Source organism: Aspergillus melleus, assembly GCF_016097325.1.
Source record: "Aspergillus melleus strain CBS 546.65 chromosome Unknown contig2, whole genome shotgun sequence".
NCBI lineage: Eukaryota > Fungi > Ascomycota > Eurotiomycetes > Eurotiales > Aspergillaceae > Aspergillus > Aspergillus melleus.
This window is the reverse complement of record NW_025763371.1, coordinates 551,484-572,533: the sequence shown is the minus strand read 5'-3', so window position 1 is coordinate 572,533 and position 21,050 is coordinate 551,484. Positions and strand designations below refer to the sequence as shown.

Here is a 21,050-nt window from a genome sequence, read left to right as displayed (position 1 = left end):
TCTTCGGTTTTATTGATCGTAGAGCTCGACAAAACTCCAGAAACTGATAGTCCCTCCGGGTTGACCTGTAGAATAGTCAGCTGGACTAGAGTGAGAGCGGGGTTCAGCTTTGTGCTACCTATCGGGATCACCATAAGCATCAGCAATGACAATGAGCTTAGAAGCTAAACTGCCACTAATCTCATCAAAGCTCATGTCGTACATGTCCTTGGCAGACCGAATCCTGGCAGAGCGGAAAGCTCAAGTTGATGGCAGTCTTTCCCCGATTCGGTCGGTCGGCGGTCGGCCGGCTTTTCTCCCCGACTCCGAGCAGTTCCCCTCTTCCACCAAGTTCATCGGGACCGTGAACAACAATCATAATGAGTGGCAACCAGACACCCGATGGAAAAGAGCGCCCGACAAAGGCTGGAAATGACAGCGACGAGGAGGATGAGGATGTCTTTCACGATGCGCGGTTCCCCGCCGAGGAGGAAGCCGTGAGTTCAGTCCAGAATCTCTTCTCGCTCATGGCGTGTCCATTGACGCGTTGCTTTCCTGCCCAACCCATGCTAATACGATCTGCGACAACAGGAGCTGATCAAAGAATCCCATTCCATCAAAGCCGAAGCGAATCAACTCTTTACGGCCGCCTCCTACGACCAAGCGATCTCTTGCTACGACCGTGCCTTGGCCTCCTGTCCCAGCTATCTTGACTACGAAGTCGCCGTTCTCCGAAGTAACATGGCGGCATGTTACCTGAAGCTTGAGGATTGGAAGGCATCAGTGGACGCTGCGACTGCGTGTATCGACTGTTTGGATAGAGTGGTCCCGCCGTCGTCCACGACAGACACAACAAAAGGCACAAAGAAGAAGACCTCGGGCCACCAGCCGACCGACGAGGTCGTGGAGATAACCGGCGACGAGGAGGAAGAGCAGAAGGAGCTACAACGCCTGCAAGACCAAGATAAACGGAAACAGGATGTGATGCGGATCCGAGCGAAGGCGCTGATGCGACGCGCGCGGGCCAAATCTCAACTCGGCGGATGGGGCAATCTCCAAGGAGCCGAGGAAGACTATAAGCTATTGAATAGTCTGGATAACCTCCCTCCGGAGGATAAGCGGGTTGTTCAGCGGGCTCTGCGCGAGCTTCCCGAGAAGATCAACAAGGCACGGGAAACCGAGATGGCGGATATGATGGGGAAGCTTAAAGATGTGAGCTTTCTTTCTGAGATATCGCGGTGCTATGTAGGGGTTGCTAATCGCATTTATAGCTGGGCAACGGGATCCTCAAGCCGTTCGGGTTGTCCACGGATAACTTTAGATTTACGCAGGACCCCAAGACGGGGGGATACAACATGAATTTCCAGTCCTGAGCTGGCAGGAGTTTAGCTTGGCATTGTCATTCAGCATCTAGCTGCAGGGCGAAGATAGTATTCCATTCATCTCTCCTGCGCACTGGTTGGGATTCGTAAAACTAGAAGCATAACCTACTGCTCCGGAACGTGGTCTCCATCGGGTCAATAGATTTTGGCTTTCTGTGCCGAAGTCAGATGGAAAGTTTGATAACGCCTGCTCTGCGGGAGGCTTGCTGGCCAGGCCTTCAGTCGCATCCCTCTGAGCTCGTATCGGGGCTGAGGGGCATCCGCTGGTCCGGGGCTCCGGGGCTCCATCCCCACGCCGAGCTGGAGTCGCAGCTGACCTGACAGGCTGATAGTGACAGCGCTATTGTTCGGAGTACCGTTTATTCCCGGTATTCCGTCCTCCACGTTGGCCGGGAAAGTGGCGAAGGTCACCATTCCCCACAAGATCAACACCTAATTCATATAACGTGATCATTGATAAGTACCCTGTTTGAGAGTTTCCCAAATCCCGGCGCATCCTCTTACAAGCTTTCCCTCCTCGGGCCGATGGCTGATGCGGCTAGCGTCGCAATGATAGTCAGGCTTGGAAATTTCGAATAAGACTGGATCGATCCAGATTAGAGTATTATAGAGTCTTATAGAGTATTACTAATTGTCAATTTGAAACTTAAGACATGCAGTCTTACGGTGTACATACCGGGCCTTGTTCCGCATGTTCCGCCATCCAATCCACGGAAACTCTACTCCGCCTAACGGGGAGGCCCAGTATGGAGATATCCAATATCAGGCACTATTATGACCCGGAGTATGAACGACAGATCAGTTACAGTTACAGATTACCGTACCTTACGCGAACAGGTGAGACCGTGAGAATAATCAAGAATGGCCGGCCAGCAGGGGACAGCAGGACAAGCACAATGACCCGAAAGACCGAGGTCTCGACCGAGAAGATTAATCCCGATGCGGTAAGATTCCCGCCATATCCTCAGTTTTCTGCCTGGCAACCAGTGACCAGCTAGACTAGTTTCCGCTTGGCAAGACGGCGGTGGATGCGCTCCGCTTGTCTACGGGATCTGGTCGCAATTTGCAGAAAACGTTGAGATGGAGCTTGCCAAGCATACGGAGTTTACTGTGGTGTACAATGCTACTCAATAAACTACGAGACAGTAGGACAGAAACTGCGTCCACGTGGAGGCCGAGAAACCTTGGGAGGCGACCTTGGATAAGAGAAGTCGTCCATGATGCAATTGTTCACCCCCTCGGTATGCTTCTATGCACTAAGGTAGACTAGTTACAGTATACTAGTGAATACGGTCTCGTAACCTGCAGCGGGCAGACACCGAATGGTGGGGGACTGCACGCATTATTGGCTGGCATCACATCTCCTCCCCCCGCACGATCGTCTGGTGAAGCCGCTATCCTTTGGTGGTAACGTCACTCTGTACTCTGTAAATGCACACGATCGGGACAGCCACAAACCGTCGCTCGGAATTGCTCTGCATTCACCAATCACTCGATAGCTTCCTACCATTCCGAGGCACTTGGCCCCGCGTTACGTTCACCCGTACCTTACCTTACCTGCCTAGATTGAGGACCCTCCCCGGTGTTTCTCTTTCCCCCCTCTTCTGGGTCGAGGTTCCCAAGGTTACCTCTACCTTGGACCTTGAAATACCCTCCATTCGCCTCTCCTCTCCCCTCTTTCTTCTCTCGCTCTTTCCCTCCTTCTCCTATCTCTCCTTCTCCCCAATCCCCACTCATCTTTTTCATCATGGCCGATTTGTTCACCACTATCGAGACTCCTCTCGTCAAGTACGAGCAGCCTTTGGGACTGTATGTATCTTCACTTTCTTCTCGTCACGCTTCTCCCTGCCTGTCGCTCGGAAAACTAACCCCCTCTACAGGTTCATCAACAATGAGTTCGTCAAGGGCTCCGAGGGCAAGACCTTCGAAACCGTGAACCCCACCAACGAGAAGGTCATCACCTCCGTCCACGAGGCCACCGAGAAGGATGTCGACATTGCCGTCGCCGCCGCCCGCAAGGCCTTCGAGGAGACCTGGCGCCAGGTCACCCCCAACGAGCGCGGTCGCATGCTGGTCAAGCTGTCCGAGCTCATGGAGCGTGACATCGACACCCTGTCCGCCATTGAGGCCCTCGACAACGGTAAGGCCTTCACCATGGCCAAGGCCGACGTCGCCAACGCCGCCAACTGCATCCGCTACTACGGTGGATGGGCCGACAAGATCCACGGCCAGACCATCGACACCAACCCCGAGACCCTCGTCTACACTCGCCACGAGCCCATCGGTGTCTGTGGTCAGATCATTCCCTGGAACTTCCCCCTCCTCATGTGGGCCTGGAAGATTGGTCCCGCCATCGCCGCCGGTAACACCGTGCTCATCAAGACTGCCGAGCAGACTCCTCTCTCCGGTCTCTACGCCGCCAAGCTGATCAAGGAGGCTGGCTTCCCCCCTGGTGTCATCAACATCATCTCCGGTTTCGGCCGCGTCGCCGGTGCCGCCATCTCTAGCCACATGGACATCGACAAGGTCGCCTTCACGGGTTCCACCCTGGTCGGTCGTCAGGTCCTGCAGGCCGCGGCCAAGAGCAACCTCAAGAAGGTCACCCTCGAGCTGGGCGGCAAGTCCCCCAACATTGTCTTCAACGATGCCGACATCGACAATGCCATCTCCTGGTCCAACTTCGGTATCTTCTTCAACCACGGCCAGTGCTGCTGCGCCGGCTCCCGTATCCTGGTCCAGGAGGACATCCACGACAAGTTCGTCGCTCGCTTCAAGGAGCGTGCCGCTCAGAACAAGCTCGGAAACCCCTTCGACCAGGACACCTTCCAGGGTCCTCAGGTCTCCAAGCTCCAGTTCGACCGCATCATGGAGTACATCAACCACGGCAAGCAGTCCGGTGCCACCGTGGCCCACGGTGGTGAGCGCCACGGTGACGAGGGCTACTTCATCCAGCCCACCGTCTTCACCAACGTCACTAGCGACATGAAGATCTCGCAGGAGGAGATCTTTGGACCTGTCGTCACCGTCCAGAAGTTCAAGGACGAGGCTGAGGCTATCAAGATTGCTAACAGCACTGCCTACGGTCTCGCCGCCGCCGTCCACACCAAGAATGTCAACACTGCCATCCGCGTCTCCAACGCCCTGCGCGCCGGAACCGTCTGGATCAACAACTACAACCTCATCTCGTGGCAGGCTCCCTTCGGTGGCTTCAAGGAGTCCGGTATCGGCCGTGAGCTCGGCTCGTACGCCCTCGAGAACTACACCCAGATTAAGGCCGTGCACTACCGTCTGGGCGACGCTCTCTTTGCTTAAATGGCTTCATAATGACGTGATGAAAATAAGCGATTCACTTTTTTGTACCTGGTTATAGTTCCCAGGATTTGGGACGATGGTTGATGGATTTGGATTCTCATTGATCAATCATGTAAAAAAACAATTTGATACCAATTTTGACACTGTTCATCTTATATCTCGGGTAGTTGAGCTGGATTGCTTTGTCGTGTAGATGGATGTGTATGTTGGAGTTGTAGTTGTAGGTGTTCTGGGGTAAGCAAACGAAATGCTTGGTGTTTGCCTCAGGCATCAAAACGCTAACAGAGGAGTACAGCAGCGAGGGCGCGTACAGTGTCGATAGGCAACCCCGCCAACACGAGTAGCTATGTAATTCATAATTACTAACATCTACCACCTTGCTGCTCGGGTTGTAGGGAGTCGAATCAACCTCTACTCCTAACTACTCGGAGTAGCAGACGATCAATTACTCGGGGCACTGTGGTCCCAGGGAGACAAATCCACTCATCAAATCGAAATTAAAGATAACACCATGTCCAAACGACCAACTAAGAGTAGCTGGAAGAAAGGAATGGATGAGGAGGGTCTTCATTACCCCGAGCTATTGCTGTTGTAATTGTTCGGTTACAATAATGTTGGTGGTGATGGTGGGGTGAGGGGCCATGAGACAGATGAGGGCCCGGGTTCGGGGTAGCTTCTACCGAGATGAACTCGGGGTGGAAATGTACCGAAGTACTGGGTAGATTAGAGTTACTGTACATTACTACATACACCCCATGTTTTACTTTTGTTTGTAACGATCTGTATCTTCGAGAAGATACAGATCTTGAAAGTGGGGGGCTGTATGGACCTAGTAATTGTACTTATTCCTGAGATCTGAGATTCGAGGGTCTGCTGTGCGTGAAATCTGAATCGAGCAATCTGGTGGGGTGTTTTGACACTGGTACTAGGTAGGGGAGGAAGGATGGCTGTGGTGGTGGCATGATGCGGGCAGCTCTGCTGCGCATTACCCGATTGGGAGGGTACCTACTTTCTGACAACTCCGCCTTTGTTTACTTTACTATTTACCTACCTATCCCTGCTTTGTCCCTCGGGCGCAACACGCAACATTTGCCTTATGTCGTCTGTCGCCATGTATTCTTTGTATGGTTTCGGTTGTTGTACTGCGGATAGGAGGACTTGACTGAATGGGACGTGCTTGGAGGCATCTCTAGCGGTTGGGCGACGCTCGGGACACAGCTAGTTCTAGTTTTCTATACATATACACGCCTCTTCTAGTTGTTTGATTACCATGTAAAAGAGCGCCATGGCACATCTAACTGCTGCTTCATTCACTACATAAAGCACTGGCTTCTAACATTGATTCTAATCAATCAAACTCTAGTAGCCATACCAATCACCATACATCCGTCGGTCGATCCTTGACATCTACCTACCTACCTACCTACACCCTCCCCCCCCCCCCCCGTCCAGATTCATCAGCATTATCAGCATCCTGAACCCGACCCTGAAAATACTCAGCTGCACACCGCTCATTCGCCCGCCTAACAAACTCATCCCGATATTTCTTCGCCAGCTCCCTGCTATTGCGATACGCGGTTAGACCCTGTTGGTACGACTCCGGACTCCCGATTAACGAGTAATGCCCGACCTGGGTCATCACATAATCCGTCTGACGGGCTGGGTCCGCGTTGCTCGGGGCCCGGGTAGGATGGGTCACGTAGATGCCTAGAGTCCCGGCTTGGAATGTACATGTCATTGTGTAGGCGTGATTGTCGTAATCGGGGTCACGTTCACGATCGGAATCGTGAGTGTGAGTGTTAGGATGGGCATGGGCATGGGCATGGGCAGGGCCGGAGCCATCGCAATCGTGTAGTCGATCGCGCTCCTCGTGCGCATTCCCATATCGCTGCAGGGAATGCATGGCTCGAGCGCCCAGCGCGCCATCATACAAGGCCTGGAGACTTAGCGCGGCAGGCGAGCCATCTTTGCCGTTAACCTCGACGAAGAAAGTAGGCGCAATAGGGCGATCCCGGTCACTCCGACGGGTCGGGGTGATCTGGTCACTGAGCTGTTCGCGGGTACGAAGATTGAGCTGGATAGGCGGTGCGCCGTCGTAGAAATCAGGTTTAGCGTTGGCGAGGGTGCCGTCTGTCAGAGGCGCAAGGTTGGTGAATAGGTGATTGCCGCCAGCGTGAAAGGATAACGAGTATTGCGGGCCGTCAAGAATCGAAAGAACGTTTATGATTACCATCTGCTTATCGATGGCCCTGTTATTAGCGATGGTGGTTTCTTTATATTTCTTTCTCAGAGAATCTTCGGATAAGGCCAGAGACGGGTGAGGGACGCGTAAATGTCTTTGTATTTCGGCAAGATTCTCCGGCTTAGATAGCTCCGTACCGTCTGGGTAGAGGGCAGATGGTGGGAAGATACCATGGTCGATTAGATGAACTTCAAGGTCTGGGTCGTATACAGTTCTGCTTTCTCCGGTCTTTGTCGTAGTATGCGTTAGAGTTGAGCGCTTCGAGCTGGAGTTGGAGCTAGTAGAATCCATAGAATATTGATTGAAGTGGGTTGGTGCGGGATACTACGTAGAAGCAAGCCTACTTAGTATATATCTGCTCTATGATTTGGTGGAAGGATAGAACAGTGACCCACGTTTCTGATACCCGATAAATCTGGCCCTCCACGACGGGAAAGGTTTCTGATATTCTGTAAACAAGCTGTCGAGCAATCGCGCAAGAAGTCAGGAGCGAAGGTATAAAGATGAGATGAGGAGCTCTGGTTGGATATAAGGGTGGATTTCGTCGGTTAACTTCTCGTAACGCGCTCTTCGTTAACTATAGCTTTGTGAGCTTCTCCCAGAACAATGGAGGAGGATGGAACGGGCGACGCTTTCGGTTTCGGTTTCGTTGGCGATGCTGATGCTGGTTCTTGGAGGACGGCATATAGAGATTCTGTAAAGGTAGATTCTGTACAGATAGAGCAGCTGAAAAGAAGGGTACAGAGATTAAGAGAAAAGGTTTGGTGGTGGAAGGCGTTTTATAAAGCGCGTAGAATAAAGGGATACTATTTTTGTCAAACAAGCATGGTTGGCCATGTTCGGGTTACCTAGGACAAAGAGAGTAGCATCAACAAAACACCCCATAATTTGCGATGATATATTTCGATTATGAGCAAAACAATAATCGCAAGGAAGTTCTATTATTCCTAGGGAGACACAAACCCGACCTCGATGGATTATGGCAGGTACTGTATTTACAAAGCCATGGGGCCTTTTAGGTGGTCTAAGAAAAATAGAACAAGAAGTAAGACGCCAGAGAAAATTGGGTGTTGTTAAAAAAGAACCAAAAAAGAAATGATTTCAGATGTTGCGTCGGCCGGGAGTCGAACCCGGGTCCCTTGCTTGGAAGGCAAGGATGATAACCGTTACACTACCAACGCTTCTACTTGTTATTTGTTTAAGTCTATGGTGCTATAAGACAATGTTTTTGGAAATAGAAACAATTACAATTTATCTACAGAATCCCCCCTATATACACAACACATCTAAACTACAGTCTTGCCTGTATTTCCGCCCGATTCATCGCCTCCTCTTCCGTCCATCTCGGACCACGATACTCAGGCGTTGCCTCCTCGGCGACATGGCGATGCATATCGTACCTGATCCGGTTAGCTCGTCTCCAACATATATTCTCCGGGACCTGAGAAGGCACTCACTCGTTCATCTCTTCAATCGTCAACTTCTGATTCTCGTTCGCCACCTTATACCGCTGGCTCGTCTTCTGACTGGAGAAGCCAATCCGCTCCGAAATATTCTCCCTCGCGCGCGCACTCGCCGCCTGTACTCGACTGGCCCTCGTCTTTCGAATCTTCTCATACAAACCCAAACCGGCGCTGACGTTCTCCGTGTACGAATACGCCGGACTAAAGACGAGACCGAGCGCCGCCGCATCCTCGATCGCCTGACACGCGCCCTGGCTCTGGTCCGGAAGCATCGGATGCGCCGCGTCGCCGAGTAGACAGGTGCACCCCTTCTGCCAGTACGGGTAGGGCTGGTGCACGAACAGCCGCCAGGGCTTGATGTCCGTGGAGTTCCGGAACAGGGCTAGCAGCTTGGGGTCTAGATTGGGGAACGGTGCGAGAAGCTGCTCGCGTGACGCCTCGTAGTTCCAGCCCTCCTCGGCGTGGTCACTCAGCGCGGTCGGGAAGAAGCAGTAGAACGAGTGAATCTCGCCGTTTCGACACGGCGAGAACACGATCTTGTCGATCCCTTGTCCACCCCAGAACTCGATCGCGCTGTTCGGTGACATGTCAGTTAGTCCGAGGCGGCGGACTTCCGATGTCTCGATGACGCAGTGGTAACATGTTGATGTGGATTGTTTGCGCTCGGGGAGGATGCCGAGCGTGCGTCGGACGGCGGACTTAGAGGAAGATCTTGGTTAGCTGGCCGACCTGGAAGCCACATGAGCTACAAGTATGGGACTCACTCCGATTCCATCGGCGCCGACGATCAAGTCATGCTGAACGGTGACTTTGTTCTTGAAGGTGATCGTGCCGGTTTCATGATCGATCGATTCGCAAGCATGGTTCAATACCAGCTTCGCCGGCTCACCCTTCCCGGGACCAGTCGCCGACATCATCAGCATCTCATGCATGTTGACGCGATGAAACATGTTATATACCTGTCCGATTGCTTGATTAGCCCACTAAACTCCCTGACGTGGCCTTGTTGGTATGAGAGTGCATACATAACCCCATCGATCCTTATAGTCCGACAAATCATACACGTCCTGCACGTCGCCGGTCTCCCAGTCATGACGGATCAACTTCTGCAGAATCACCGGTTTTCCGATCCCAGTGTCAACACCCCATTCCTCGAGCCAGCGCGTACCGTTCGCCGCGCAACTGATCGACGCCCCGACTTCGCCGGCGTAGTCGGCTCGTTCGTAGACAGTGACTTTGTGGCCTGCTCTGCGAAGAGATGTCGCGGCAGCAAGACCTCCTATATCATGCGTCTTAACATTTCGAGTTCAAGTAGTGAGATGACCAAAAGGTGAGGCGAGAAGATAGTACATACCAATACCGCCACCGATGACGGCAACATTTAGTTGATGCCAGTGTCCGACCATGTTGTTATTTCAAGTGGTGAAATACTTCACTTTTGATTTCGCCGCAAATCCTGCAGATCTGAGGAAGTAGAAGTTCATCCAGGCAGCGAGAAAGCGTCTATATTTAAGTCATGCGACCAGGAAAACCCCTCTCGCGAGCTTATCAGTGCTCTCTTGTTTGAATGAAGTTTGTTTGGTGGCGGGTGGGTGCGCGGCCCGAGTCCATAGTAGCTAGGTGCGCGGCCCGCTGGTCGGGTATGTTCCTCTCTCCCGATAGTAACCGCCGATCTGTTCATCGCGCAGGGATCTTGATTGGTAGATGGCAATCATTTGGAGGAGAGGCGGGGCTGAGGGACGAGGATGGTGTGTAGATCTTTATCTTGGTCGGTGGTGGGTTTCAGGTACAGCGGAGGGGGACTTGGTCTGGTTAGATGGGTGTTTTATACGGATGAGCTAAATCTATTAGATATAGGTATCTATCTACAAGTACCGTCTATATACTAGAGATGAAAGCGTCAGTATGTGAAGATACACGCAAGGGAGTGCTCTACATTGAGTTTTGGGATACCCTAGCGGCACTCTTTAAAGGCTGTTGTCAATATTCTTCGGCCGCCTGCCGACTCACCTATCCCAGCCTACACTTCTGGAATGGCAAATGGTGAGCAATGCCAGTATTTGATCATGATAGTCTCAGGTCCCACGCCTAAACTAGCCACAGTAACCTGAATTGTTGAAAACAACGCACATGGCGCTGCAAAAGAAGCCGACGAAACTCTTGAACTTAGCACAATACTAGTATAGTATGAGGTCGATGTTCTCGTCTGTTACCATTAGCTTTTTTTTACCCCCGGTATCCCTCAATTAAAATTGAAAATGAGATTTGCATACCAATCAATGTCTCCCAGGGAATGTCCGGACTTGATTCCCCGCGCTTATCCCGGTAATACCACAGCTTCCTTAGCAAGTCCATGCCTTGCTGAACATTTACGAAGCCAAGGTTATCTATCATCCGCTGCAGCATGGTTTGTATTCGCTGCCTGTCGGTCCACTGCGTTGAGCAACAACCGGCCGTAAACAGTGGGAAGTAGAGAACGACTCCCAAACAGGGGCCGCTATGCATGTCGACGTGAGACAGGAGGTCCAAAATACGTCCCACGGTATTCTGTATTTCGTCAACTCCTGGGTTCAGTCGTCTCACCTGCAGTTGAACTTGTAGTATGGCTGCGTAGTGATAGGCTTCGTTGACGTGCGAGTACATCTGTCCACAGGTGGATGGTAGCCTGTAATTCTTATACATCGGGTTTTCCACGTCTTGTATCAGATGTACAGAAACCAGCTCTAATAGAGCGAAACAAGGCGAGTGCTTGTTGGAGATGTATTGGCTTCGGTCAATAAGGGTCCCGATCTTGCAGAGAATAGGGGCAATATCGACAGAGTAAGCTAAAAAGTCGTCAATGCCTGGTCTCGAGTTCTATCCGCCAGTTATACAAACAGCTGATTCGACACCATGGCTGAAGGAGGTCGTCTTGTTTCACTCGCTGGAGGGTTTGGGGTGATTGAAGAGTTGATGGAGATGACAACGTGGAATCGGTTGGGGATTCATGGCGTTGGGATTGTGGTGTTAAATATTAATGGGTTCTGGGATGGGCTTATAGGCTGGTTGCACCAGGCAGTTGAGCAGGGATTCATCAGCCCTGAGAATGGGTCCATTCTCGCAGTAACGCGCGATGTCTCTGAGGTTGTGTCAATGTTGTCGCAGTATCAAGGGAGCTCTGATCGGATGTTGCTGAACTGAGGTGACGAGTGAACAGTCACTGACGCCACAATTTAGTTTTTGTATCTGCCCAAGATAAGAATTGAAATCCGAAAGATTGAAGAATTGGTCAGTACTTGATATCTTATATGATGTTTTACATGTGTATCCCTAAATTAAATGACAGCTCTCTATCTAAGCACCTGTATTTGAAGTCCTTGATCCTTTCAGTGGATACTTTGATAGCTCCTTAGAAAGCTAGAAAAGGACAGGAAGAACCAGAAGTCATAATCGTATACAATTGCACATATGATGAATGGATAGAAAACATACTCTGAAGCAATATGCAACTTTGCATGAACCCTCGCTCAACGACTGATTGCTTCTCTAACTGTAAACCCGAACTTCTCTCCCCGATCCAAATACAGCACTTTCCCCTCCAATCCAGCCTTTACCACTTCCGCCTCAAAATCCTTAAGTGGACTCGCAAACACGTCATAATCATCATAATGGATCGGAATCGTCAAGTATGGCTGTATAAGCCGCATCATCTGCACCCCTTGTTTCGCATCCATCGTGACCATCAGCGCAAGTGGTCCAAGAGCCGGTGATGGCACCGTCGTCCCGCCTAGATGGGCCAACATGAGGTCAATGCGCTGGTTGGCGTACAGTTCTGGGATCCGCTTCAAGTCGTCGACCATCAATGTATCGCCCGTGATGTAGATCCTGTAACCGCAGACGAAATTATCTGCATTCTCGTCGTCGGAGCTGTCGGTACCGAGTTCGAGCATCCAGCCATTGGTTGGGGGAATCTGGAAATCATTTAGTTCTCGGTTATGAAGATATAGTTATAGATATCTTCAGGCTCTGAGACTAACAGCGTTCACGATTGCATTGAGACTTTCCACCACGGAATTGTCAGGTACGTGCTTCCCTGGCATGCCGGTTACGCGAAGTCGACGACGTCCTAACGAAGCACTGCCTCCGATGTCCACCATTGCTGATTCGAAATGGTCGAGAGCAGATATATTGGTGAATGAATTTCCAGCTTTATTGGTAAGTTGTGATTGCGCGTGGGGCGTCGTGATGATGGGCAGATCGCGCCGGAGCGAAGCTTCCACTTTTTGGTCAAAGTGGTCCCTGTGGAATATTAGAATTGGTCACGAGTTAGTAGCGAATTACGTACGCGTGGTAGTGAGATAACAGAACCAGGTCGATCCGAGGGAGGTCGTGGAGATCGACGGCTGGGTTGGTTCGTCGCGTGCTTGATACTCCAGGACCGAGATGAACATGGTCGCCGGCGTGCAGGAAATTAGGCTGGGAAGTATAAGCAGTTCTGGTGTGCGTATCGGACTGTGGCGAAGTATACTTACATCGGTCATCACTCGGATACCAGCCCACTCTCTGCTTCAATTAGATAGTATTCGCCATGACATAACGAGAGTACTGACAAGATAGTAGTCGCCGTGCCCACGAAATACAAAGAGGCATTTTCACTGTCGCTCCGAGACGGGTGATATTTGACTTCCTTTGGCGAAGGTAGATTATCTGGCGCCGTGCCTCCGCTAGGGAGGTCACGCGTCGCAGGCCGGTCGTCTTCAGGGTTGATCAGGATACGTTGCATGGCCATTATGATACTTTCTGGAATGTAATGCTGGCTATTGTGCTCTTTTGGGGGTTTATATCAAGCCTCCTGCTTAGGGGTCCGATAGAACGGACATCATCATTGCGGTGGCATGACGTCAGAAGCTGTTGGTTGAAAGTGTTAGGTAATGAGGACCCTTCATCATTAAGACTTAGATTCGTTGATTCATTTCTAGCTATTTGATTAGTCGCTGTAAGGCAGATCTGGAGAAGAACGCACTATAGATCGATGGCAGGAGTATGGAAAATTGGCATTTTAAGAAAAGAGAGCCCACATCTTCCTTGTCCTATGCCCTATCGTCCCTCTTCTAGTCTAGTTTCCGAGGGCTAAGATAGAACTACCAAGGGAGCATAATACACCATGGTTAGTGCTCCATGATGAATGGTTAGTGTCTAGAACTCCTTTTAGTAGAGGATATCTAAATGTGGAAGCCTGAGGTTGCACTCCGGCAAGTAATCGTGCCCAACCCCTCCGTACCCTCCAGTCGAAAGATTTCCTCAACAACCATCTTCTTCATCAGCTTACCATCCACTGTAGTCTTTATCCATCAGCACGTTCATAAATTATCGACATTTATGCAAGGCTTTCAGGCTGACAATCATCATACGATGCATGGTGTCAGATTCGGCACGTTTGCATGTCGAAATGCCGCCCTTCAGAGGGCCATTCGCCGACACGATTCGTGTCAGCTCGTGTCAACTCGCGCTGAGGCTTATACTAGGCCGTCTTCTGCCTAGCGTTGCCACAATATCTTCATATCTCCATATATGATAATATTTCCCCCTCAGCTGCTGCCCCTCGTCTTCTCCAGTCCATTCCACAGATTAACTCTTTTTCTTCTGCCTGCTGCAATAACTGTATCTAGCCGGTGACGAGTGAAAAACCTCGCCCATTGCCATCATGGAGAAGACCACGCAGTTTCAGGCAATATGGGACCAGGCCAAAGAAAGGTATCGAGCGCTGACGGACATTGACCTCGACGACCCCTCAGCACCGCATCCGGCCTCTACGGCGGACCTGGTGACCATTCTCGACACCCACAATCGCGAGTTCAAGCACTTTCGTGAGAAGCGCTCTCTGGTATTCGACTCCTTACAATCTGCCTGCAAACCGATCGAACTGGTGGGTAATCTGGCCGCCGGGGCCGCATCCATGGCCTTCCCGCCTAGTTCGCTTTGTTTCGGCGCCGCTATGTACCTCGTCAATGCCGCCCACGGCGTGTCGGCCTCCTATGACGCCATCGCTGACTTGTTCGTCACATTGAAAGACTTCTTAGTGCGCTTGCAGGTATATAACCGGGAAGACTTGCCGTCAGAGCTGCAGGCCAAGCTGGCGGAGATCCTAGCCACCTTGCTGGAGATCTTCGCGCGATCGACAAAGGTAGTCCGGGGCGGGTCCCTAGGCCGCGTTCTGCATTTTACCAAGAACATCCTTCTCGGTCGGGACGAGACACTGCAGGGGCTAGTGGGTAGACTAGAGAAACAATGCCAGAGTGAGCATCGGCTGGTGGGTGCCGAGACGCTGACAGAGTCAAAAAAGACTGGCAAAGCTGTGGCCGGCATCGCCATGACCGTGACTGAGACCAGCATGGCCGTGCAGGAGGGGAATTTCAAAATCGACGAAGTGAGTTTGGGTGTGCAGAGCATCTCCGTGGGACAGGAGGAGTTCCGCCAGGAGATGCGCGAGGATATCAAAGGCGTCATGGCGGCCATCATCTCGACCGGCGGGAATGGTACGAAGGACATACAAAACCAGGAGGCGATCAAGAAGATCCTTGAACCCTCGGTAAGCCCTTTGGATATCTATAATGACATTGCTAAGCGTCGGGTGCCGGGCACCGGCGACTGGATCCGCACAGAGCAGCTTTTCCGCGCCTGGACAGACCAAGAGAACCCTGTCTTGTGGGTGTCGGGCAACCCGGGCAGCGGCAAGAGCTTCCTATCGGAGAATATCATATCCTTCCTCCAGGAGATGCACCCGCAGGGAGTGAATCACCCGTCTCGGACGTCGATCGGCTATTTCTTCTTTAAGGACAGCAACCCGGAGACTCGGAGCTTCCACCGAGCCTTGCGTGACCTGGCTTATCAGATCTACCAGAATGATCCCCTCTATCAGAGATATATCCAACAGAACTGTCATTCTCCGCAAGACGTCAAAACTATCCAAAGCGCCTGGCGGACGCTGTTTCTCAACTATTTCGCCGACACCGCGGCCGGAGATGGTAGCGTTTTCCTCGTGTTTGACGGCGTGGACGAGGCTTTCCAGGAGGACCGACAGACCTTCTTAGGACTGTTATCTGACCTTCGACGTGTCGACCCGCATAGCACGAGGATTCATATCGTGTTAGTTGGTCGCCCGGAGATCTTTGACGACCTCGCTGATGCCCTGGACGCCTCGCTACCCACAATTCACGTGGATTGGCGCAAAAACAGCAGCGACATCGCCCATTATGTTGAAACCAGCATCAAGAAGTCCCGGGTGCTTAGCCGCGCCCCTAAAGCGTTACGCGACGAGATCGAGGAGACATTGACGCGGAACGCCCAGGGTATGTTTGTATGGGTCGATTTGATGTTGCGAGAGCTGAGCAAGAAGACTCGTGCTAGCAGCATCCGGGACGCCCTGACCAAAGCGCCTCGAGGGCTAGACCAGATGCTGCGCCATGTTTTGGAAAATTTTAGCACCTTACTGAGGGACGAAGAACCCGACGACTTGAACGAGATGCTGGCGTGGGTGACGTGCGCGCAGCGTCCCTTGACCCTAGGCGAGCTCGACACACTTCTTAAGATCCGCTCTGCTGAGGGTGACGGAGTATTCAATCTAGAAAACATGCTGCGCAAGCAATACGCCTCTTTTTTTACGCTTGTGCGCGAGGATGGGCTGACCACGGCAGACCTGCAAGGAGATGGCAGCAGCCTGTACAAGGCAGAGAGCGAGAGTATTGACGATGATGGTCTGGAGGACGTCGAAAATGAAACCGATTTTGACTCAAGCCCCACAACCACAAATGTCATCTTCTGTCATGCGTCCATCGGTGATTTCTTTCGCGACCCATCGCAAGGAAAGGTGTCTGCCGGAGAAGGCTGCACCCCCTTGGGCGTGCATATTGTTGAGGCCCGCGTGCACACGCTCAAGTTCTGTTTGGAAATGGTCTGCGGTCTCAGAGCGCCGCTCGATCCAGAAGACAGCGAGTCAATGGAGGCATACGCACTTAATGCGTGGGACGATCATCTTCTGCAGGCCGTCCCGGTCATCGAGCAGATCGCCCCGGTTGACAAGCAGAGCATTGCACAGCTACTCCTGCAGATGCTCAGGGATGAGGCGGTCACTAAGCGCTGGCTATCTCATAAGTCCTCCGACTTCGTCACTCGCGAGAACCTCGATCCCATAATTGCCTTCCTTACTGACCGTTCGGCTCGCGAGACGTTGGATGAGGAAACGTTGAATTGGCTTTTATTTGCTATTGAAAATCCTGGAGAGCTTTACAGATCGGCAGCAACGCTCAGTTCGAAGGAATGGCTGGGCAAGGATTATTGGGCCCCTGAGGTGTGCGTGAAGACTGTGCTGCAGGTGATTCGTTTGCTGGATCCAAAAGCTGAAGGCGAAGAGGAAGCTTCCAACAAGACAGCCACCGCCGAGGACGAAGAGGGAGCTTCGAGCGAGATACCCACCGTCGAAGAGATCAGTAGAGCCGCCGAATGGCTGCCCCTGGAGCAATCTGCCAATTGGCACCGCCGCCTAGCCATGTGTCTCCGGGCATACGGTCACCATCAAGCGTCTATCAATGAATTTGCTCGAGCCTTGGAGCTAGACGACAAGCTCTGGACTGCCCGTGAGGGCATGGCAAAAGCTTATATGGAGCAAAGGGATTATACAAAAGCCATCGAGCTGTTCAAGTACGATGAACTCTATGTGGAGGATTTGCTTGCCCAGGGCAAATGCAGCGAGGAGGAGGGATCGGATCGGGCGAACCCTGACAGTCTCAGTGACGCCTGCGAAGAAATAGCTGCCTGTTACCTTGCATTATCCGACCCGGAAAATGCCTTGCTATATTATCGCAAGGCGTTTGAAAACTCCAACCGGCGGTATTCAAATCTGCAATTCTGCGTGCAGCTTCTGGACGAACTGAACGATGAGAATTTCAACGAAATAATTACCCTGCTCAAGACCTTGGAAGATGATATTGAAGGCGACGACATAACGCGCATGACAGAATTCCTATTCTCTCCAAACTGGTCCCAGAATCCCTTTCTTCACACTTGCGTGGCGGCGGTTGCTCACAAGGCGGGTGAAATTGAATGGCTTGAAAATGCCTATCAGACGGCAATCAGCGCCGCTAAGCGCCGACGGTTGCCCGTGATTGCCCTGGCCTTGGACACCTTCCTGGCCGAAGTGTACTCCAAGTACAGTGACAAGGAGGATCAAGCCATGGATATCTGGAAACGCGTCATGAACTTCCCCGTTTTGTCAAGCGATGCCAGTCACCTGATCCGATACTACAAACGCAACGTTGAAAGCTCCTACGCGTACAATCTGTTCGCCAAAACCCTCAAAGAAGATGACCCCGCGGCTCGGGAGGTCCATATTCAAGCATTGGATGGCTTGGCCAAGCATACCGCAATGGCATTAGAGGAGAAGCCGGGTGACATCCTGGCTAATCAATCTGCCATGTATATGGGCGTCTGGCACCGTTTGCAGGGCCGTGACGACGAGGCGCGAATTTACTTCCGGCCGTACGTGAGGAGCAACCTGCAACTACTCTCGGATGACGACCCGGACAACGACCAATCGGCGTGGTTCGAATTGGCGCACGTGCTGGCTCGTGCTGGCCTGGACTCGTATGCTCGCGCTATTCTATACACACATCATAATGTAGTCAGCGAGGACGAGCTGTCCAGCCCCGTCGGCGACGACTCCAACGAGGACAACAATGTAAATGATGCCGCCGCATTGTCAGCCGCCCTAGAGAATCGCATGGCCACGGCGTGGCATATTGCAAGCGGAGATGGCGTTAGCGGAGTAGGCGTCTGGTACTGTGATGGATGTAGACGAAGCTGGGGGAACTGGACCGACGCACGTGTCTGCCGCTACTGCCAGGCAGACCTCTGCAGTGAGTGCTTCGGACGTATAGGGCAAGGTGACCTCGCCAAGGTCTGCCATGTCGATCATGACTGGCTGTACATCACAGCACCGGAAAAGGTGGCACAGCCGGGGAATATCTACTTCGAGAACCGGATGATGTCATTTGATGAGTTCAAGGCATTGCTGGCAGAACGTATCGGATGAGAAAGTGCCTCAATTTCGAGCTGAAGAGCTGATAGTTTGGTATATTGCAACTCTTTTTCTTTCTCTCTGGAAGAGGTTGGGCGGCTTTTGTAGAAGTGGTGGAGTTCGTAGACCTAGGCTTTATCTGGATTCATTAAGGCTGCTAGAAGGAGCCTAGTTAGATTATAGAATGAGAGTTTGATATTGAAGCACTCCTTGAGGTGCGGTAGAGAGCGCTTGAATTGCAGGAAATTCTCGAGGGCTGTAGAATCAATTAATCCACCAGTGACTCACATGAGTCTCAATCACCTAAATAGGTCAACAAAGCTTTGATCAACTGATTGAATCACGATTCGAGTAAATGCGTAACATAGAAGTCATCGATCACGGTAAGTTCCAGCTCCTCGTCTAGGGAGCTCGACTTTGTCTAGTGCCTTGATTGTTTTGAGAAGAGATCTGCTACTGCCACACCCCTCATGATTAGAGATTCCTTGCTAGTAGGCGGTAGTTACAAGAACTTCATGCCTGCTAAGGTAGTACTATTATGGTTCTTTCGAAATTATTCTAGAGTGCCTTTTACGTTTTTACATAGTTACTATCACTAGATAATAGAGATACATAGGTAGTATAAGCAAGACCCCGATTGTAGATTACTGCTGTATACTTAAATACCGCCCACTACTAATATAGGCATGTGGCATGAACGAAAGGGGTGTAGCGGTAGCAAGTCTCTTTGAAAGACTAAAAGGGGGTTTCCTCTATCTGCCAGAGCTAAAGGAATATTCCAGGACTCAACTGGAGTATATATACAAGCCGCTGACCATGGCGACATCCCGGGAAGACCACCTACCGCAGCCTAGCTGTCTCCCTGGCGAAGACCATGGTATAAGTAGTCGGCCATGTTTGGTATATAACGATCATTCGTCCGATGTTCAACCACTCCGAGTCAACTCGGAAATAGCCGTATGCACACACGGCAAGTCTCGATACCCAAATGTATAAGGTATCACATCTCCCTCGCTGGTGGTTGTGGTACGTATTTATTGCTCTGCCGGAAACTGCCAAATCCTTCGAAGAAGAGGTGCGCCAGGCCCTCTCGATACTCAGCCATTCACACCTCAAATTGCGGGGGTGGGGTCAGTTCGTATACGAGGATCTGAAATCAATCCCCACGGAGCGCAACGGCCCCTACGGTCTCATTGTGAAAGTTTATATCCACCCCGGGACATGCACGCACGGGGACCGCAAGGGTCGGAAGAGAGTCGAATATCAGGCTCTGAAGACCCTGGAGAGTCTCCTGGACGATGACCCCCCTCAACGACTTTTGGTCAATGTGGACCACAACTATGATTTCTCAGATTGACAGCTGCATTATACTTACTTTGTATATACTTATATAACCCATCGAACCGCACGGAAGCCGAAGTGATCCAAAGAAGAAAGAGAAGGAACAAACAGGGCAAACCAGGCGGCAAAGGTCTCCGGTGGGACAAACAATGCAAACATCTCAAACAACAAAGGTGTGACTTCATCCTCGCGCGAAACGTGGAACTGACAACGCTCCACCTCGCACCCCCAACCGGAAGCGGATGAAGTCTGATGAACGCCTCCCCAATTTTGAGACTTTTCTTTTCTTTTTGTAATTCTACCTTTCCTTTTTTAGAACCTTTGGACGCATGGAAATCCTTCCGGTGGATCTCAACGCAGAGTTGTCCCGAAATTTCCCCGGCACGATTGCACGCAGGATCCAGCGATCCCCTACACCGTATTCTCCTGGCCCACAAGAGGATCGGGTTCGGGATCGACCGCCCAACACCTTGATCCGACTGCGACGGGACTGCAGTTCCAGGAAACGCTCCAAAAGTCCAGACTCCTGATGTTTGAGACTTGATATCGACACCATTCGATAAGGTTCAACCGGCGATTTTGCACCGATCGGGCCAATAGGAGCTGACCTGCTTGCTCCCATCAGCGGCATAGCGTCGAGAGGTGATGGGGATGCCAGGACCCGTCGATCCTGTCTTTCAGGAGCTCGAGCGTTGCGCGATTCTCCTTTTGTCCTGATCTGCTGGCCCCCATCCCGCTATGTGCGGTGCGCTCGTGGCGCATGGGCCCGGAGATGTCAGGAATACAGGTTAGGGGTCAAAAGTAGAATGGTTGAACCGCTTGCTCCCAACGGTGGAGCCTAGTGTCGACAGGATGCCAGGGCCTGTCGATCCTCTCCAGGAGTTTGAGCGTTGCGCGATTTCATTCTGCCCTAGTCTGCTGCCCCCTCTCGCTATATGCAGTGTGCCCCATGGCGCATGGTTCCTCTGACAAATATACCACTGCACTAAAAAGGGCCAACCCCCTCAGCGAGGGTTATTCATGCATATCCACGCGGGCACAAGTCCGGGGATGTCAGAAAGAATACAGGTTACGAGTCATAGTAGAGTTAGAAAAGAGGCGCATGCATGGTGTTTGAGTGATTACGAGTTCACTAAATACAAAGAGACCGTGAAGCTCAATACCGAAGCCCATCTGAGACGACATTGCTGCCAAGTGGCCAGAGGGGTGGCTGCAGGACTTTGGGCGAAGGATATGCTACTGCATATGCGTCATACGGTCCTATCCACGCCGGGTAGTCC

At 51.7% G+C, this 21,050-nt stretch overlaps 7 protein-coding genes and 1 non-coding gene across 8 annotated transcripts; 4 read left to right on the top strand and 4 right to left on the bottom strand.

Moving 5' to 3' along the window:
* Nucleotides 1-359: 359 nt before the first annotated feature.
* On the top strand, nucleotides 360-1,352 carry LDX57_003050 (uncharacterized protein; the record flags this gene model as incomplete). The annotated part of the gene is made up of 3 exons (XM_046084686.1): nucleotides 360-476; nucleotides 571-1,191; nucleotides 1,251-1,352. 3 exons carry the CDS (start codon nucleotides 360-362, stop codon nucleotides 1,350-1,352), a joined length of 840 nt encoding a protein of 279 aa, XP_045940649.1.
* A 1,756-nt stretch (nucleotides 1,353-3,108) lies between these two features.
* On the top strand, nucleotides 3,109-4,673 carry ALD5 (aldehyde dehydrogenase (NAD(P)(+)) ald5; the record flags this gene model as incomplete). Its single annotated transcript, XM_046084685.1, has 2 exons — nucleotides 3,109-3,170; nucleotides 3,242-4,673. The coding sequence occupies 2 exons, from the start codon at nucleotides 3,109-3,111 to the stop codon at nucleotides 4,671-4,673; spliced, it is 1,494 nt and encodes a 497-aa protein (XP_045940648.1).
* Nucleotides 4,674-6,096: 1,423 nt separating this feature from the next.
* On the bottom strand, nucleotides 6,097-7,206 carry LDX57_003048 (uncharacterized protein; the record flags this gene model as incomplete). The annotated part of the gene is made up of 1 exon (XM_046084684.1): nucleotides 6,097-7,206. One exon carries the CDS (start codon nucleotides 7,204-7,206, stop codon nucleotides 6,097-6,099), a length of 1,110 nt encoding a protein of 369 aa, XP_045940647.1.
* An 818-nt stretch (nucleotides 7,207-8,024) lies between these two features.
* Nucleotides 8,025-8,096, bottom strand: LDX57_003047. The gene has a single exon. It is a non-coding gene; the product is annotated as a tRNA-Gly (tRNA).
* A 110-nt stretch (nucleotides 8,097-8,206) lies between these two features.
* LDX57_003046 (uncharacterized protein) lies at nucleotides 8,207-9,784 on the bottom strand (the record flags this gene model as incomplete). Its single annotated transcript, XM_046084683.1, has 5 exons — nucleotides 8,207-8,315; nucleotides 8,373-9,076; nucleotides 9,143-9,337; nucleotides 9,404-9,657; nucleotides 9,733-9,784. The coding sequence occupies 5 exons, from the start codon at nucleotides 9,782-9,784 to the stop codon at nucleotides 8,207-8,209; spliced, it is 1,314 nt and encodes a 437-aa protein (XP_045940646.1).
* A 2,100-nt stretch (nucleotides 9,785-11,884) lies between these two features.
* On the bottom strand, nucleotides 11,885-13,146 carry LDX57_003045 (MBL fold metallo-hydrolase; the record flags this gene model as incomplete). The annotated part of the gene is made up of 5 exons (XM_046084682.1): nucleotides 11,885-12,328; nucleotides 12,395-12,656; nucleotides 12,703-12,833; nucleotides 12,890-12,920; nucleotides 12,968-13,146. The coding sequence occupies 5 exons, from the start codon at nucleotides 13,144-13,146 to the stop codon at nucleotides 11,885-11,887; spliced, it is 1,047 nt and encodes a 348-aa protein (XP_045940645.1).
* Nucleotides 13,147-14,061: 915 nt separating this feature from the next.
* LDX57_003044 (uncharacterized protein) lies at nucleotides 14,062-18,444 on the top strand (the record flags this gene model as incomplete). Its single annotated transcript, XM_046084681.1, has 1 exon — nucleotides 14,062-18,444. The coding sequence occupies one exon, from the start codon at nucleotides 14,062-14,064 to the stop codon at nucleotides 18,442-18,444; it is 4,383 nt and encodes a 1,460-aa protein (XP_045940644.1).
* Nucleotides 18,445-19,417: 973 nt separating this feature from the next.
* LDX57_003043 (uncharacterized protein) lies at nucleotides 19,418-19,786 on the top strand (the record flags this gene model as incomplete). The annotated part of the gene is made up of 1 exon (XM_046084680.1): nucleotides 19,418-19,786. The coding sequence occupies one exon, from the start codon at nucleotides 19,418-19,420 to the stop codon at nucleotides 19,784-19,786; it is 369 nt and encodes a 122-aa protein (XP_045940643.1).
* Between the last annotated feature and the right edge of the window lie 1,264 nt (nucleotides 19,787-21,050).